We start from the raw sequence: 18,722 nt of genomic DNA, 5'->3' as shown, positions 1-18,722 counted from the left end.
TGGATTACTGTGCATGAGGCAGGATTACACCCTGGATGGAATGACAATTTAGACAATTTAGAAATGGCATGTATTTTTGAGAGGTGGAGAGGAGAATAGAGCAGCCAGGAGAACCGACATGGACATGAAGAGTGCATGCAAAGTAAGACAAAACACAATCACAGGATCAAACCTAGGACAATGGAGCTGTGAGGCAGCCGTGCTACCTGCTACTATGCCACTAACAAAATAGCTGATAGCAGATAAAATAAGAACATTTCAAGCCCGTGGACTTTTGCACCCTTTTGTAACTGACTAGCAGTTAGAAATAGATACATCACAAACCATGTGGAAATAGGCAGACACGTCTGGCAGACTTTTTTTCTGCAAGACTACTATCTCCGTTTTCTCTCTTCCCTTCCATGCCCCAGTGGCATTGATGGGTGCTGATGGGAAATGATGGTCTTATTGAGCTAGTGCATGGACTCTAACTCATTTGTTCAGATGGGCCTAGAGCTGACAGACTCAGCCGTTTCCCCACCACTTCCCAGTGAAATTTACTAGAAATCACCTTATCACATTTTTTTTATCCCCTTGACAGTTTATCAGAATCCCTCCATTTTACTGTATATGAGCGCTTGGAGTGTGCTGACAGAGCGTGGGCGAGATGCATTTTAAGCCTCCTTCGTAGTAAAGGGCAAAGATAAACCTCGAGCAAGTGACTTTTATAGATTGAGTTTCTGGCTTTAACAGCAATATCACTTTCTGCACCCACACAGAAATATCCATATGACAAATGGCAACTCATAAGGGCAGACAAACTTGTTAAAAGTTTTTAAGGACGGGTGCACAAGAAAAGGTTGACTGAATAACATGCATTCACTGAGCACGAGCTCGTGGAATGTGAATCCAGAAAGAGAAAATATCATGCTATTGCTAAAGTGGTCTCATATTTATTGTCATAAAATTATAATCTAACAAATCTAAAATAATGATGCATTTTAAAGATTTTTCCTAAGTGAAATAAATTATTTAAATACAGTAATCCCCCATATATCACAGTCCTGGTATATCACGGATTTTTATTTGGAGCATAACTAATTTTTTTTTGCGGATTTTCCCGGTATATCACGGTATCCCGCAAACCATATAGTGAATTGTTTTTATGTTGAAATAAGGTAATTTATTAATAAAAATATAATTATTAATTACAAAATATAAACATTAATTGAAAATAAAGTAAAATGTTAATAAGAACACGTAGCGTTGTTTAGGAAAGCGCGGTGCACTGATGCTGAAAATCAAAATACAGTACGGCTAGAGGAATGAGTCTGGCCAATCGGAATGCCCCGTTCATTTAATGACGGTTGTGATTGGCTGCTGGCTATGCGTGCAGTTGGGGAAAGGGAAGCAGAATTCTCCAGCATCCCAGTTCTTCGTGTGTCACTGTCCCGAGTGTTTCGTTTTGTTCTGTGTACACTGTATTTTTACGTTTTTTCTGCAAGCCCTATTAATTCATCTCGCTAAATGCTTGCAAATGCTTTCTGTGTGTTTAAAGAGTGTTTGAGGGTGATTTATGGCTTAAACAATAATAATAATAATAATAATAATAAAAAAAAAACATTCGGGGGTGGCGTCCGTGTATCCGTGGATTTTCGTTTATCGCGGGTGGTTTTGGAACGTAACCCCCGCAATAAACAGGGTATTACTGTACTTGATATTCATATAAAGGTCCAGAAATATGCTTAGCAATCTTAAATCTACTGTGTTGTATTAACAAAATGCAAAACATTTCCCTTTATCCACAATATAAATACATAAAAACACACAGCTGTAATAATATCTGAAAAATCTACAAAATAATTGACGTTTATCTGTTGTCGAAATCTGTTTTTCTCTCTGATTTCAGTGATTCAGTTCGTGTTCTCCAAATTTCAGAAATCATAATGCGCTAATATTTTCAAACTGCCCACTGACCCTTTTTGCAAAATTGGACCAGTTCCCAGAATCCACTGGAAACTAGCCAAGCCTTGTTAAGCTAGAGGAAATCGGAGTAGGAATATCCCTCTGAGCACCATGAGCACTAGATGGTGTTTTAGTTTGACATTTGCTAGATTAAAAAGGTTGTTGTTTTTTTTGTTTAGTTCTTCACTGAAATGTCACCACTGGGGAATCCAATGGTTAAACCCCTCACTCTCTGGAACGGCTTGTCGGACGTTCTGGGACTTAAAGTTAAAAAATTACTAGTCATGAGCTAATCCCTTTAAACAAGCCATTCTTAAAAATTCACCTTAACTAGCTTTAAGCTGTGGCAATTGGATTTGCACATTCTTGACGCTTGATGTCTTTCCATTGCATATTTACTACTGCAATTTTGTAACTATGACATCCATTTCACAGTGCCCTGGAGATCAGGAATTACAGCAATTACAGTAACAGCACATTGACGAAATCATTTCAAGCAAATCGAATCCATCAAACTAATTATACGCTCAAAAGGGATGTGGTGAAAGTCGTACTGTCACAAAAACACAAAAACACAAAAGCCACACCAAATGTGTCAAATGTAATGTCCATTCATTCTGAACAGCAGCCCAGGGGGCTGAGGTTCATCAACAAACACGAAATAAAACAGCGCAGGTGTGAGTCAGAGGCACTTCATACAGGCACTTCACTGTCCTGAAATGTTTTTTTAGAAAGAGTACAATAATGACAATGTCACAAAATAAAAAATGGAATGGAACAGAAACATAAAAAATAAATAAATAAAATGAAATCCAATTATTTTAATGGAAGTAGAAGAACAGAAGAGTAAATGAGATGATTTGCCTTAATCACATCACCAGTTTCTGCTTCACAAAATTGCCGTCAAAAGCTAGTAATGATGGAAATCATAATTCGATAGCTACCACATGCCAATCAGTCCAAAGTAGGCGGGGCTTTACTGTAACTCTGGTCTGGTTGCATAGATTTGTATAAAACTTGAAAACAATGTTTCCTCCAAGGCTCTGAGGAGGTCTGAGAAGGAAGTTTGGGTCATGATCATCGATAAAGGGTGGAGTTAAGCTCCAATAGCTGTTTCAATTAACTGTAAAGCTGACATTTGGTGAACCAGACCACATCACTGTGCTGACCTGTAAAGTGAATTCCAAGAAAATAATGGTGATTTATGGTTATTCAAAAACATTGCTGCCATCAGCCAATCAGATTTGACCAGGCATTTCTTGAAAAGTATTGGTCATTTTTCTGTTCTATGGAATTTGCAGGACAGGACAGTAGCTTTTGCTTCATACTTACAGGGTTGAATTTCCACCTCCACCCTGTGTGTGTTTGTGGAATTCTCAACGTGCTTCAAGGAGTTTCCTCCAGGCATTCCAGTTTCATCCTCCAGTACAAGGACATGCTTTGTGAGCTGATTGGCATCTCTAAACTGTCCGTAGTGTGTGAAAAGGTGTGTGAGTGTCTGTAATTGTGGCCTGTGATGGGTTGGCACCCTGTCCAGGGATGGATAGCGACTGAGGGCAGTAATAATAATTTAGTAAGAATTATAACCATATTTCAAAGATCAGTGTATACCAGTGAGACAATCCCTTCTGTCGTCCTTCTGGCGTAAAGAACATTCACACCTCAGAAACTTGGGTATTAATATCTAAAACTTCCACTTAATTTCTAATTCTGACTTTGTATTGATGTACATGTACATTTCACTTCTATTTACAACATATCTGATAACCTGTTGTGTTAATGATTATTTTATGCTACATAGACGTAGCATAAAAGTATAAATCTTGTAAATATGGGTTTCTCCTGCAACTAGACCCAACTGCTTGGTAACCTGTTAAATGGTAACCTTCTTAAAAAGAAAGAATTATATGAAATTAAACAAAGCTTTGCTCTGGCCCTCAATATGTCAGAAATATTGGCTGAATATTATAACTGAGAGAATTCAATAGCAGCTCCAGGGATAAAAGAGATTGTAGACAGATATAAAGCCAATTAAAATGGTTTTAGAGTATATTTATATCATGTTTTGAAAATGAAACACAACCCTATGAACTGATATACAGTCATTTTACATTTTTTTCTTCTTCTTCTCAGCATGCGTTGACTATTTTAGTCACGTTTCACTTGAGGTTTTGAAGGAACATCTGTGAAAACTAATACACGGACTGCAAAATATCCATTTCTTTTCTTTTTTTTTGTCATATTCTTTTTGTCAGTCAAACTGTCACTCTCATGTCCAATGCAAGTGTCCATCTGTTTTTTTTTTCCACGTTTGTACATTTATCTGTTTAGCACTTTTATAGAAACCCTTGTATTCGATTTAGATTCCTAATGAGCAAGCCGGAGGCGACAGTGGAAAGAAAATCTGCCTGAGACAAGGGTGAAAACCTGAGAGGAAGCAGAGTGAAAAGAGAAACTGTCTTGTTCTGGGTGACACAGATTAGTGAGAATGTACAGTGCTGTGAAAAAGTATTTTCCCCCTTTCAGATTTTTTTATTTCTTGCATATTTGACACACTTAAATGATTCAGATCATGAAGTAAATTTACAGAAAAATAACCCGAGCAAATACAAAACACAGTTTTTAAATGATGATTTTATTAAAGCTGTTTAAACATACCTGGCCCCATGTGAAAAAATAATTACACCCCCACCCCATCTTTTCATGAATGAATTCATGAATTGGGAGTTAAATTTACATCTGTACATCGTTTACACTGTACATAGGTGTACAAGAGTAATGACAAACAAGTACTAAGTTTTTTTAAATGATTTTCGGTATGATCAGTTCATGAATAAGAGTCATATGTTGTAATGTACCTATTTATAAATTAAAAGGATCTCATTTACCCTTTAAAACCCCCTTTTTTAATGCTTTCCTTTTTACTAAAAGTGAAACTGTTTGTTTAATCCTGTCATGCATAAAATATTTATACACATATCCAAATTCCCTGAAAATCCGGATATGTGTATTTTAATAAAAATGAAAATAAATAAAATAAATACAAATATCAAATATTAAAAATGAATGTGCAAAAATGTCAAAAACAATAATAATAATAATAATAATAATAATAATAATAATCAGAATAAAAAAATGTAATGCTGAAGACAATTTACACATGTATTAAGGAATATTTAGAAAGTATAAGGTATTTAGGAGTATCTAAGAATACTGACTATGACAAATAATCCAGTCATGCTCTGATTTGGAAGTGACTGGACAATTTAATTAGACAATTTGGAGGTGATTTTATAATTTCCTAACATATATTTTCCTTAACTGAATGTCCCTGACTGTAATTGCGACTATAAGGATAAATAAAAGTGTTAAGAATAACCAACGTTTGTGGTTCCATCACAAAAAAAGGGGGTTTAACTCACAGTTCAATTCTATTCACATCTATTTCAAAAGCAGGAAAGGTTTTATTGGTTGTTCTGTGGAAAATCCACCTGTGTTAAAATATGGAACTAAGGAGCAGAAGTAGAGAAAAGAAGAGAAGTTCACAAATCCTTGAGGGAAAGCAGTTGTGTTCTTAGGCACAGCTAAGCTTCTGGTTAATGTCTCGTGTTCTGGCCGCAACAAACAGCTCTTATTTCTGCCAAATTGCCTGGATATACACACAGACTAGAATAGCTTGCTGTGTTATTTACTTGCTCTGCCTTTCTCTCTCTCTTTCTCTCTCTCTCTCTCTCTCTCTCTCTCTCATGTACTTCTGCCACGTCTGCTCAGAGTCTATCCCTGGTAAAGGCTATTGTATCCTGTTCCAAACATAAAGACACAACCCAAGGCCAGGGACTGACAGTAACCACTTGAATATTTAAACACGAAGATATGATGTAGTGCTGCTCTACAGAAGATTTGTGTGTGCTGTATGAGGACATGCTGGATCGAGACTCATCATCCATGTTGTGAGGAAGACAGCCGATATTACCTTTCTCTGCAAGTGCAAATTAGATTGACCTGCAATGGCAAATGGCAGATTGGATTTTTTTTCCCAAGGAGCAAAACTGTATTTGTGTCACTTCGGTCACTCTTTCTGCTTTCAGCCTCCGGCACGAGGAGGCACCATGCTTTCACGCCAGAGATGGAGCATGTTTCGACTTGCACGAAGCGAGATTGGGGATTCCTCACCTATTTATCTTAATTAGTTTATGCCGCTGATCTAACCCAATTACATTTGCCACCACAGAGTGCCAAATTCATTCCTGGTTAAATGTATTACACTGAGATGCAACCAGAACGTAGAGATAAATCACAATAACTAATATGCCATTCCTAGCTCATTAAAATAGAACTGAATAATCCTGTATCGTCGTAATCATTTTCCCAGTTTAACACATGATGAAATGCTGCCAAGCGGTTTTCATTTCTGGCGAATGACAAGATCACTTGGGGGACGTGAAGATGCAAGGCTCCTCTAAAAGCAGCGGAGGAGCTCTTGAGCAGTGCAGACGGAAGCTTTCGGCTTCTTGTTGTTTTTTTTATGCTTTGTTTTTTTGTTTTTCACTCCTCTGTGCTGCAGCACTGACAGCCTGCCAAAAGGAAAAGCTTCAAAGATTTCAAAAATCTAACAGGACCACAGCAAATGGCCGGTGTGAGCCTCGGGGAGAGAACTGTGTCGACTCGGTCTGGCTTCTTAAAGAGCACCGTTCTACAAGTGGAAGAGGAAAATGGAATCACTAGATAAGAGGCGCAATGATTTTACGCAATGATGAATTTACACATTCATATACACACTCAGCTTTATCTGAGTTCAGCAGCTAACAGAGCACACAAGATGTAAATATATATATATATATATATATATATATATATATATATATATATATATATATATATATATATATATATATATATATATATATATATATATTTAAGATCTTCCGTGCATGTTTAAGATGAATTTGATGTTTCATTTTTCTATTAATCTAAATAGATAGATAAGCTTCCAAGCATGAAGACTGCTTTCTGCACCGCATTTGAGTAGAACCGCATGCTTTAATGTCTCGAGTAGCTCAGTACAGCATGAGTATTTAGCCTTATGTTAGCTTTTGTAGGGACATGGTAGCTTAGTGGATGGACTTCTGATCATAAGGTTGTGGGCTTGGATCCAAGTGTCATCAAGCTGCCACTAGGGTTAGGGGTTAGGGTTAGGGTTAGAAATTGGGGTTAGGGTCAGTTACTCAGTTGTATAAAAAAGTGAGTTAAAATGTAAGTTGGTCTGGATAAGTGTGTGTGCCAAATGCTGTAAAGGTCGAACCTTTATAATGCTTTGCTAATGTATTTCTACAGTGTCATAATGTTTCTTACACAGTAGCAGAGGATCGGCTGTGTTTCTAAACAACGTGTCGTGACTGCTCTTGAGAAGAAAGAAGTTCTTTATAAATATGACTCACAACTGTGGTCCTTGCTGGCCAGTTGTTTCAGGCTTATGGACCAGCAAGGACCAGAACAGTAGCGTTCAGATCGAATTATCGGACATTTTCAATCAGCGTAAATAAATGAACGTGAGTCTGATCTAAAATGAGTCAGGACTCTGTTGGCTTTCAGTGTGAGATGTGTGTTTTTCCCTCTGTTGGATAACCTTATCACAGAATTTTAGTGGTTGAAGATCAACACCTTCAAATTTCAGATAACATTTGGGGCATCTCAGAGAGCAGAATATCATGGGTTTGATATCATCATTTATTTTGAAGATATAAATATTTGAATAGTTTGAGGGGTTTTTTTGATCATTTTAATAAAAATATTGCCTCTAGTAGGCTAAGTAGAAACAGAAATACTTATTAAAACTACGAATTCTTAAAGTGCGTAACGTGTAGTGCACCATTTGTGACGTTACAGCGCTATTTACAAAAATGATCGACATTGTTCATGAGGATTTATTTTTACTCCTGGATTGAATAAACCGTTAATGCAGGCAAGTTTCATTAACATTTACACAATACAGCCTTTAATAAGCTGCTTTGTTCCATACTTAAGCAGCATCACTTAAGGCTGTCAGAGTGGAGAGGTTTAGATGAATGCGAGTACAGTTTAATGTAACTCAGAAAACCATCCAAAATGTTCAGGAGGTTCAAGGCCAAAGACAGCCAGAGGTTCGGGCGATCGGTAAACAGGATAGCGTAGCAAAGACCAGAAGATGTAAAACAGGAAGTGAATCACAAACCCAGAGTAGAGTGCTGTACAAACAAAAGGCTTGTTGATTACTTCTCAAATAAAGTCTGTGTTAATAATGTCTCCTGTGTGTGTGACTGGAGACTGTGAACGACGGTGTGTGAAGCTGGGAATTGTAGTGTCACGGCGGCCATGTCTGTAGGCTTTGATGTGTTCTGGAAGTTCAGATTTAACCTGACAAAAGCTTATTAATGCTGAAGTTTCTCAGCATTTGAAATTTTTCTTTGGTGACTTTACCACATCACGTAATTTGCTTGTCAGAATATGCAAAAATATGTTGCTACATAAATTTAAATCATAACCCAGACACAGTGTTTCGACATGAGCTTGATCGTATACCTTTTCATGTGGAATTAAAAAAACATAGTCAGTAAAGCAACGTTTAAAAGATTTAAGCACTTATAAAATCAACAAAGCACAAAACATCTCCGATACAACAGATGGAATCTTTCACTCCGAGAAAAGCGTGGAATGTTTTTTTTTCCTCTCTCTCTTAGATAACCATGTTTTATTTGTCTGTAAACTTAGTGAGAATCCTATCACGAGAAGCCGAGATGACCTGAAAACGGATCCGAAAGGCTTTCTTGAGATCTATAAATAAGCAGATCGTTGTGAAGGAAGACGTTTGGAAAAGATATTAGTCTGAGTATTCGTGTGAAATATGAGATCAGTGATAAGATTACACAGTGGTGACAGACCAATGTGGAGCTCTGATTGACTCGCAACCGACGGTGTGATTTAATGATCCAGTAATCAATCTCCAGTGAAGATCTGTAGCTGAGGAACCCAAAAACAACTCCATTACTGTTGCTATGGGCCATTTCTCATCGTTAGGAATACAGCGCTGTGCTGTCGGGTAATCCGGCATTACCAGACCCTGCATTATCATTCAATTCTGACAATCACGCTCCTTAATAATTGTCATGATCCGCTGCATGACTGACAGATTCCCCAAAACGGCACATCATCCGTCTTGCATGTTTGTTTATTTCTATCTTCAGCCATTGAAGGTGTCCCAGACTGCCACCTAAGATCATACACTAGTATGGATGAAGTGTGTAACACATATGACCTTGAAAGTGACGACTGCAACAGCAGCAGCAGCATCAGGAGTGCTATTTGGCCTGGAGTAATGAACATGTAAGAAGGAGGCACTCACGTAGTTGGAGTCGAGTTCTGTTCAAAGGCTGTCATTTGCACAGACGATAAGGAGCAAGCTTTAAAAACGAGAAATCAAAATACGATCCGGAGGTGTCTCGTTTGCTTGAGGGGAAGCGGCGCTACTTGGAAAATGAAAACGCGGTACGTGGAGTGCTTGACGAATCCGAAAATCAACTTACATGCCTGGTTTGGCATTTAATTGGGCACAATATCTGACATCTTGACATTCTAATTATGCTCATTTTTTTCTACATATGTAACAGATGGAGGATTATGGAATCATTTTTTTTGCTTTAAAATGAAAGCAGAGGAAAAGAAAATAGTGGGGAAAAAAGCAATATCATTTCTTGCATATTTGCATGTATATGAAAGCATTATAGAAGAAAGACTACAATAAACCAGGAACTAGTGTTTCAGCTCGCTGTCGCTGTCGACAGGAGGGATTTTGCTCTCGGCAGTGACCTCGCATGAGGAACATCTCTCAAAGACGTTACGGCAAACAATTTATGAAATATGTGACGAAAGCACACCTGCAAACAACCTGCAAGATTGTTCTGTGCTATCTAGAAAACAGATCTACGTCTTGGAAATAAATTGCAGCCCTGTATTACAAACCAAGGGAAGATCCATTACCTTGGAAAGGTCACCCACTTCCAGGTAGAAGCAGATGACAAAGACGTTCCAGGTGACCCAGAGCACCAGCCAGACTGCATACTGGGGGACACACACACACACAAAAGACAATAAATATACTATACAGACAAGATAAGATTTCAAACAGTGTTGTTGGAGGATATGTGTGCTGAAAATTAAAATTGAATGACAAATGTATATAGTATAAATCACACACATGGGGGTTGTGATTGTGATGTAAGAAATCCACATACACCTGCTCTTTTTTAAAAAAAAAAAAATTGACCACAAAATTTAAATAAAATAGCACGATGTCTAATATTGTGCAAGGAAAAACCCCCGGAGACGACATGAGGAAGAAACCTTAAGAGGAACCAGACTCATCCTGATGAAATCAGAAAGTAACTAATGCGATGGGAAATAATTTCCTCATTTGGCCGACATCCTTATCTCATATATACACCAGAGCTGTTGAAGATTAAGGGCCTTGTTCAGGGGCCCAGCAGCGGCCGCTTAGCAGTGCTGCAATTTAAACTCCCAATTATACACTTCAGTACATGAGAATGTGATTATTAGCAGAATATCTCTAGGCTTTAAGTCATGACTATGGTCAGCTTTGAATTTCTTTATCATGTCACACTCCAGAGCGGTGATTAATATGAAGCTCATATGAAAAATACTTTGTGTAAGTATTTTTCTATTTAGCCAACTAGGGGCAATATTTTTTTTTAATGTTTCTATCTTGAAAGTAAATAGTGATATCAAACCCATTTCTGCTCTCTGAGATGCCCCAAGTGCCTGTTCATAACCCTCAAAATATTGAAGGTGTTTCCCAACAAGGAGAAAAACTCAAGTCTCACTGAAAGTCCTGACTCAATTTACATCAGACTTACGGCTATAAAATAATCCATTTGTTTATACTGATTGAAAATGTCTGATAAATCAGTTCAGATCTTCAGTGTCCCGGTAAAAATGATTAATAATATGATTGTTCTCACTTTTATTATAAGCGCTTGTTGTAGGGCTTGTAACTTCTCCCCTGTCATTATCCCTAAAAGCCCTCGGAAGTGTTTCGTCTCTGACGCATTCTTTTAAACTCCATAAAACTATAAATATTTTCTTGCTCTGCTTTCGTCCAATTCTTTGAGTCTATTGTAGGAGAGGAAGAAAAGAACGCTTCCTGGAGTGTCTAGAGACTATACAGAAGAAAAAGTGCGAGTCTTCTTTCACTAGGATTTTGAAGGAATTTTTTACCACCTTGTCAATTCCATTAGGATATAGTAGATTGCCTGGGGTTATTTCTACAGGTCCTGTTTTTTTGGAAGCCAAAATATGGCATAATCTTAACAAAAGTGAGCAGTCTGTAAAAATGACTCATATGATAGATTCGGTCATGACTAAAAGCCTAGAGATATTCTGTTAATAATGATATTACCTCACTTCCTCGGGTAGAGAAGCGGTAGCTCTCGGGTTAAGATGTTGGACTACTGAAGGTTTAGAAGGTTGAGAGTTTAAATAGCTGAACTGCCAAGATGCAACTGCTGGGCCCTTAAGCAAGGCCCCTTAACCTTCAACAGCTCAGGTGAATAAATAAGATAAAGCCGGATAAGGGCGTCTTCCAAATGAGGAAATTATTTACAGTGGTATTATTTGCTATCAGGTTTTACCAGGATGAGGATGTGTTCCTTTCTGAGTCTGGTTTTGTTCCTCATATCGCCTCAGGGAGTTATTCCTCACCACCATCATCACCTCTGGTTTGCATTTGGGAGAAATAATAATTCATAATAATTGAATTATTCAGAATTAAATTTTAATTTTAATTTAAATTAATTTAAATTTTAGTTATAATACAAAGTACAACATGCAGTGAATGATTGTCCGACTTATAAAAATGAAGTCTAAATAAAAATAATAAAATAAAATAAAATGTTACACCTGGGACACAGTGAATTAGCTCAAAAAGAATTTATTACATCCACAATCAACAGAACAAGAAGTATGAACAATCGGCAATGACTGCGAATGAATGAGTGGAGAGTATCAACAGAACAAATACATAATTTTTCACAATAATTACAATGTACGTACAATATACCATGTGCAATATCACATCACGTGCAATATCATATTATGTGCAATATGTTCTTAGATCCCTAGCATTTATATTTCATTTATATTTTTTAATACATTTTGTACTTTTAAATACATTTGTATATATAGAATAATTCATATATATTTATTTATATTATTTTCATTTATACTTGTTTCTCTTGTAATCTGTGGCAGTCTCTGGCAAAGGAATTTCCTTTGTGAATAATAAAGTTCTTTCTTATCTCTTATCTTATCTTATCTTATCTTATCTTATCTTATCTTATCTTATCTTATCTTATCTTATCTTATCTTATCTTATCGGCTCAACAAAACAACACCAAAACTGGAGCATGAGTCTCGCGCTGTCTGCCTAAGCAACAGCTTAGCAACCCCCTGTCTAACCACAGCATATTTACATTTACGGCATTTGGCAGATGCCCTTATCCAGAGCAAGTTACATTTTATCACATTTTTTGAACACAACGAGGGTTAAGGGCCTTGTTTAGGGGCCCAGCAGTGGCAGCTTGGTGACCTCACCTCACTAAGCAAGACATACTGTTTAAATGTAATGCCATGATGAAATTCAGGTGCGTTCGAGTCACAGCCCAGTCACCAATCAGACCGACAAAACAAAAGAAAACAAGAACACAACAATAACAGTAATTAAAATCATCTGTACAATAAAAGGGAATTGGCTGAATATTGACTTACGATATAGATATGAATATGGTGGTATGAATATAGTAGTTCTATACTGTTTATAAATAAAGTGCATATATATAAAAAGTATGTAAATGAGCAATTAAGACTTTATAATTTATATTCAATTTTTTTCTATTCCTGTAAAGCTGCTTTGCAACCAAGTCCAATTGAATTTGCCAGGAATGCATTTTGTTAAACAAATCCCGTCCGAATAGGGCTTAATATCAAACCCAAAATATTAACAAGCTATATAAACCTGACATTTTTCCGTAGACGTGATTCACTGGTTAGCAAAAAAGATGAGTAGGTTTGTTCCATAATTAACCGTGTCATCCGTGCACCTCAACCCCGTCCTCCACATATCGGAGACCTGATTTTGCCCGCTAAAGCCGAGATGCCGTGTAGGAGTGAGTGTAGGAGTGTGTTCAGGACACGTGCTCTCCGTTGTGCGGGCTAAAGCTTTCAAAACAGCACGATACAAATCAGAAACAATGAGTCAAACATGCGTGTAAGATCATGGAACTTAAAAAAATTCAGGCTGTTTAACACATGCTCTGCATGTCCTTGAGGAGGAAATGAGAATAATAAAAATGCTGAGTAAAGCTGTTAAAAATAGTGGCAGGAAACTCGGAGTGACATTTTTTTTTGATGTTGTTGCCGCATTGGCCTTATAGTGTTAAGCCGGCTGTGCTTTTAGATCAAATCATACATAGCTGATGTGACTGAAATGAAAAATAAGTAGGTAGAAATGGAAAATCAATTCAAGTTACCTGTGAGAAGCTGAGCCAAAATCTGCGATCATTTTAGCAAGCAAGAAAGTATCAATGCTGGTTGACTCAGACGTCTCAGAGCGCAAGACGAGTGTTGTTCTTTAGACTGGCACACGTCGTGGGTGTTTTTTGTTGCTTTGTGTGAAAGCCTTAGAAGGAAAGAGCCAATTTGGCACAGTGGAAAAAAAGACGTTAAGAGAATTAGAAACCCGCGCCAACGTCTTTCCGTCAACAAAGTCGTCGCAGCAGCAAATCAATCCTAGCAAACCTTGAGAACATGACTAAGATGGATGCAGTGTAGCTTTATAGCGCCGTAATGCACCAGACTAAGCTGGGATTTTATTGACGATGGCCTTGGAAAGGTCTCAGGTGCAGAAAAGTGTTCTCATTTACACGTCGGATAGGGGGGAGCTACGATACCGAGGCTTGAGGGTGGGTCATGACTCCGTATCCAAACCGAACACAATTAACATACTGAAGCTGCGGCTTCAACAAAGGACCAGATCATAAAGGGCCTCCTGCTGATCTTAAAATTAGGAGAAAAACTGAGTTGAACCATTGACTTCAATTAGAACAGCTTGATATTTCACATTCACATGAAGAAGGTTCAGATGGAGAAGTACCTGAGGTTAGACGCAGCCTGTTTGCTTTTCAAAAAAAGAGTCTGATAAAAGACTTTTCAAATCTAAGTTGCTCTATGGACTAAAAATGAAGAAGAAGAAATAATACACATGATGGTAACTAACATCATTGAATAGTCTGGTTTCCAAGAACTCTGAACAATGCACACTTTATCGCATACATTTATTTTGTAATAAGAGTTTCAGGAATTTCATGAGCTCAGATAACTCAGTCAGTAGAGCATCAGATTTTTACTCTGAGGGTCCAGGGTTAAAGTCTCTGTTTGTGGCTTATTATTTGAGGGCAGTGCTGGCTCAAGCAGTTAAGGCTCTGCGCTGTGGTTCAGCACCACCATCTTCCTACTGTTGGGCCCCTGAACAAGATCATGTGGAATAAGCAATAAATGAGTTGAATAAGCAATAAATGGGTTTTGAGTCATGTTTTGAATGTGATGAGAGAGTCTGGGAGAGAATTCCAGAGACGATGAGCAGTGCGACTAAATGCTCTAGCACCCAGGCTGGTTAGACGGGCAGGGGGTGTAATGAGGAGCCTTGATGAGGAAGAATGGACAGTCTGGAATGTCACTGTGCTGTAATGTATACACTACCTGTCAAAAGTTTGGACACACCTTTTAATTCAATGGTTTTTGTTTAGGGATGTATTTTCTACATTCTAGAACAATACTGGAGATTTCAAAACTATGAAATAACACACATGGACTTAAGTAATCCAAATGTAATGACAACAAAAAACAGTCAGTTGTTATTTTAAGACACGAAGGTCAGGTGTTCTGGAATAGTTCTTGCAAGAACAGTATTGTCAAGTGCATTTACAAAACCCATCAAGCACCATGATGAAACTGGCTCACATGAAGACCATCCCAGTAAAGCAAGACCAAAACTGACCTCTGCTGCAGAGGAGAAGTTCATTTAGAGTTACCAGCCTCAGAAATCACCAATTAACAGCACCTCAGATTAGAGGCGTTATGAAGGCTTTACAGAGCGTCAGTAGCAGACATATCTCAATATCAACTGTTCAAACGAGATTATTGTGTATTTCGGCCGCCTTCAGCATTGTTTTACAATGTAGAAAGAAATAAACATCAGGAAAGACCATGGAATTAGAAGATGTGTCCAAACTTTTTTGACTGATAGTGTATGTGACAAATAAAGACTTCTGTTCTATGTTGGTTAAGGTTTTCTGGCATTACACACAATTTCCTTTAACTGCCTACTGATACTGTTACAGTAGGATTTAACAGTAAACCATACTGTAGCTTCATTTCTTCCTATAGAGCGTGATGCGGCAGCACTTTAGACATCCTATAGCCAGTCCAGCTCTCGCATCTCTAAATTTTCAACTTTCAAGCTAACGCCATTGCTCTATAACTAGCTAAGCCTAGGCTCTGCTTTAACTCAGGGCAACTGCGTCGTAATGTCTAGTTGCCTTGTATTCTGAAATTTTTGCGTGTAGCTACCTATGTTGAATTTCTCAACATTATGATGTCGAATGGCATTGGGGAAAATTGGTTTAGTAAAAAAAAATGCTCTTGTTCTTGCTCCTTTGCGGTTAAGAGCTAACAGAAAACCTGAACCCTATCTCTTTGGTTTGAAATTTCTCCTAATAAACACTGAAATGTGATGTCAAGAGCAAGAGAACTGCTTGCATCTCACTGGAAAAATGGAAAAATACCAACCAACAGGACCAAAGTAACAAAAGAATCACAACTGCGCCAATCTATTTATTCTGTATGTAATACTTATGTTAATTCTCTTTCCTTTAATAGGAGGATTACGCTTGTGTAATTTCTAAAACAATGTAGAAATTCATTAGCTCTGTCTTTCAACAGTTTTTATTTTTTTTATTTTTACTTGCAGTGGTTTACATCATTTTGTCCTATATGTTTGGCAGTGTGGAAAACTCTATCAGTTGTTACTTTGGCTTTCTGACAACAAGGCAAAATGACATGAGAGATGACATTGATGAGATCATTGGCCCATAATAAATAAATAAATAAATAAATAAATAATACTTGTATATTCATGTATTTCATATTATTTTTAACAAAAGAATAAGAATAAATATAAAGTATGAAGACTATATTTATTATATATTATATAATATATATTTATATCAGCATATCATTTACTGTTTTCACATGCCATATATTACTGTTCTCCTTTTTTCCCCCTAGGTTTTGTCTATTATTCTACCTTGTACAGCCTTCCACTTATTGTACAGTAGATCTGCATTTTATTTCCTTATTATTCTCTTTCGTATCTTATTTTATTTTTAATTCTATTTCTAATTCTATATCTCGATTTCTTTTATACACAGACATATATAAAAAGTATTTCTCTACATGTCGTACTGTGTATGATTGTGAATGTGGCAAATAAAATTGAAATCAGATTTTTTTTTTTTTCTTCAAAAGTCAGTATTTGAATTTGTCTCTTGAAGTTTGCTCTAAAGTTTTCAATGTCAAGTTTAATATAATAATAAATTAATAAGTTAATAAACCGAAACAATAAATAGAAACTGGTTTAAGAAATCATTGTGTTGCTATCTTTCAGTAGAAAATGGGAACGGAATCCTTGAATGCAATTTCGTCCATTTTTTTTTTTTAAGCTGGAGTTTAAACGCTAGAACTTTACCTCTGGTTGTTATTTATAGTAGTGTGTGATTTTCAGAACTAGAAGAAAGTAGATAAAAATCTCATTATGGGAAGGGTTTTTTTTTTTTGTGATTATGCAGCACATTCTGTAATTGGAGACAGGAAAGCACAGACCTAACAGATCTAACCATTTTAAAATAGCAGAGTTTTCTGAATGTGTTTTTTTTTGGGGCAGGATTTATTTTTCCACATAAGGTAAGGTGTATAAATGTTCAAATGACATTAAAGAAATGTTTAACGTTGTGAAAAGCTTAACAGACGGTTCCTGAATGATTGAAAAACGGCAAAGAGAAGAAGAGGTGACGGTATGTTCAAGTCCTTCTGGGAAATCTGGACGGTATTTGCGAGTTGGGAAGTCGTAATTACGACGGCAGGTGCGTTCTTCAGTCAGAGCAAGAAGGGTGTGTACGTAAAATAATAAATTTTTGTGAATCTACTTCAAGAACATTAGGAAAAAGAAATGCTTATTCTTGTAGTGTGTTTCACTTTTTTATGTTTTGAGTCAATTTACGGCAAACTTTATTATTACATATTATATTCTACAAGGCTATTGTAATGAGCTTGTTTCATTGTGGGGTTTTTTTTTGTTGTAAAGCCTGAAATCAGCTTCTAAAAGACGTAACCGATCGATTTCAACAAATTTACCATCAATTAGAAAGAGATTTTTTTACCGAAACAAAGCCAATTCTGAGCTCAAAGAAAAGTTTCCCACTCGTAATTACGACTTTGTAATGGCATTTATTTGCATTCCACTCATAAATCTGATATTCCCGAAATGACTAGAACACACCGTTATAGTAATTTATGATGTATGTAATGTGTTTTTCATTTAAGAGATCTATCTTGGTTAACAAACATTTGAGGTTAGCAGACGTTCAGTCATACTGTACCCTAGGTGTTTTGGTAACATTATGACAATTACTTTGTGAGAAATCCACCATATTGTTTAGACACAGAGTTAAATTTAATTAAAATGGGTAAATAGTTAATGGTCTAATTATATTTACTGATTGTTGTTAAATTCAAGGTTAGATTTGTTGTTAAAAAAAATTACATATAACACAACAGCATTTTATAGTTCCGTGTGGAAAAAAACCCCAGAAGAGAAGCAAGGTCTCTGAGATATCAAATACATTATGACACAGCTTCCCAAACTCAATAACAGTAAAAGTAACTCCGATTTCCTTATCACGAAATTCCTTCATACTAGTTTATGATCACACCCCAGTCAAGATGTTTGATAGAAGAAATAAAAAGCAGTCGTTCCTTCTGAACTGATCCCGGAGGCAGAAAAAGAGATCTGCTTTATATGGGTAAGCTGACAGAGCCTGAGTGTGATAGCCTTGTCCTTCAGAACATCAATATCTTGCAGCAGTACACAGGCTGGGGAATTTTTTATTTTTTTGTAAATGACCGTTGTACCTCATTTTACTGACATGCTGTCATAACAAGGGGCTTAATTTCAGCCAGACGCCGCGCGACGCACATTATCAGGACGGTGATTCTCATCCTGCTGAAAATGAATGATTGTCCTCAACGCTGTGCCGTCAGATCCAGTCAGCGTATCAGCAGGGTCTTAGATCAGATGCAGGACACGCTAATGTAAACAGAGCTGAAATACAGCTGTTTAGTCTGTGGTTTTTTTTGTTTTGTTTTTTTACAGAAGAGCATGGCAAGTTCTGACTGTACCCTGACAGAGTTTGATATCTATAATAGACTTTTCAAGGTTTAAAGGAAACTTTAAAGGTTGTACAACACAGTGTTCGTTTTAAAAAAAGTTAAGAACCCTTACTTAGCAATAAACTCCACAATTTATAAGAACATAGGATGCAATAAATAAATAAATAAATATTATTATTATTATTATTATTATTATTATTATTACTATTATTTCAGAAGTATCAGAA

At 36.8% G+C, this 18,722-nt stretch overlaps 1 protein-coding gene across 1 annotated transcript in view; it reads right to left on the bottom strand.

Moving 5' to 3' along the window:
• nkain2 (sodium/potassium transporting ATPase interacting 2) overlaps positions 1-18,722 on the bottom strand; it is a 197,520-nt gene that overhangs the window by 105,414 nt on the left and 73,384 nt on the right. The window contains exon 3 of the mRNA XM_058379790.1: positions 9,958-10,038. Coding sequence (XP_058235773.1) covers positions 9,958-10,038 — 81 coding nt within the window. The remainder of the gene's footprint in view (positions 1-9,957; positions 10,039-18,722) is intronic.

Source organism: Hemibagrus wyckioides, linkage group LG25 (assembly GCF_019097595.1).
Source record: "Hemibagrus wyckioides isolate EC202008001 linkage group LG25, SWU_Hwy_1.0, whole genome shotgun sequence".
In the NCBI taxonomy this organism is placed as follows: domain Eukaryota; kingdom Metazoa; phylum Chordata; class Actinopteri; order Siluriformes; family Bagridae; genus Hemibagrus; species Hemibagrus wyckioides.
Note: the sequence above shows the minus strand (reverse complement) of the source record. Positions and strands in the feature narration are given on the sequence as shown.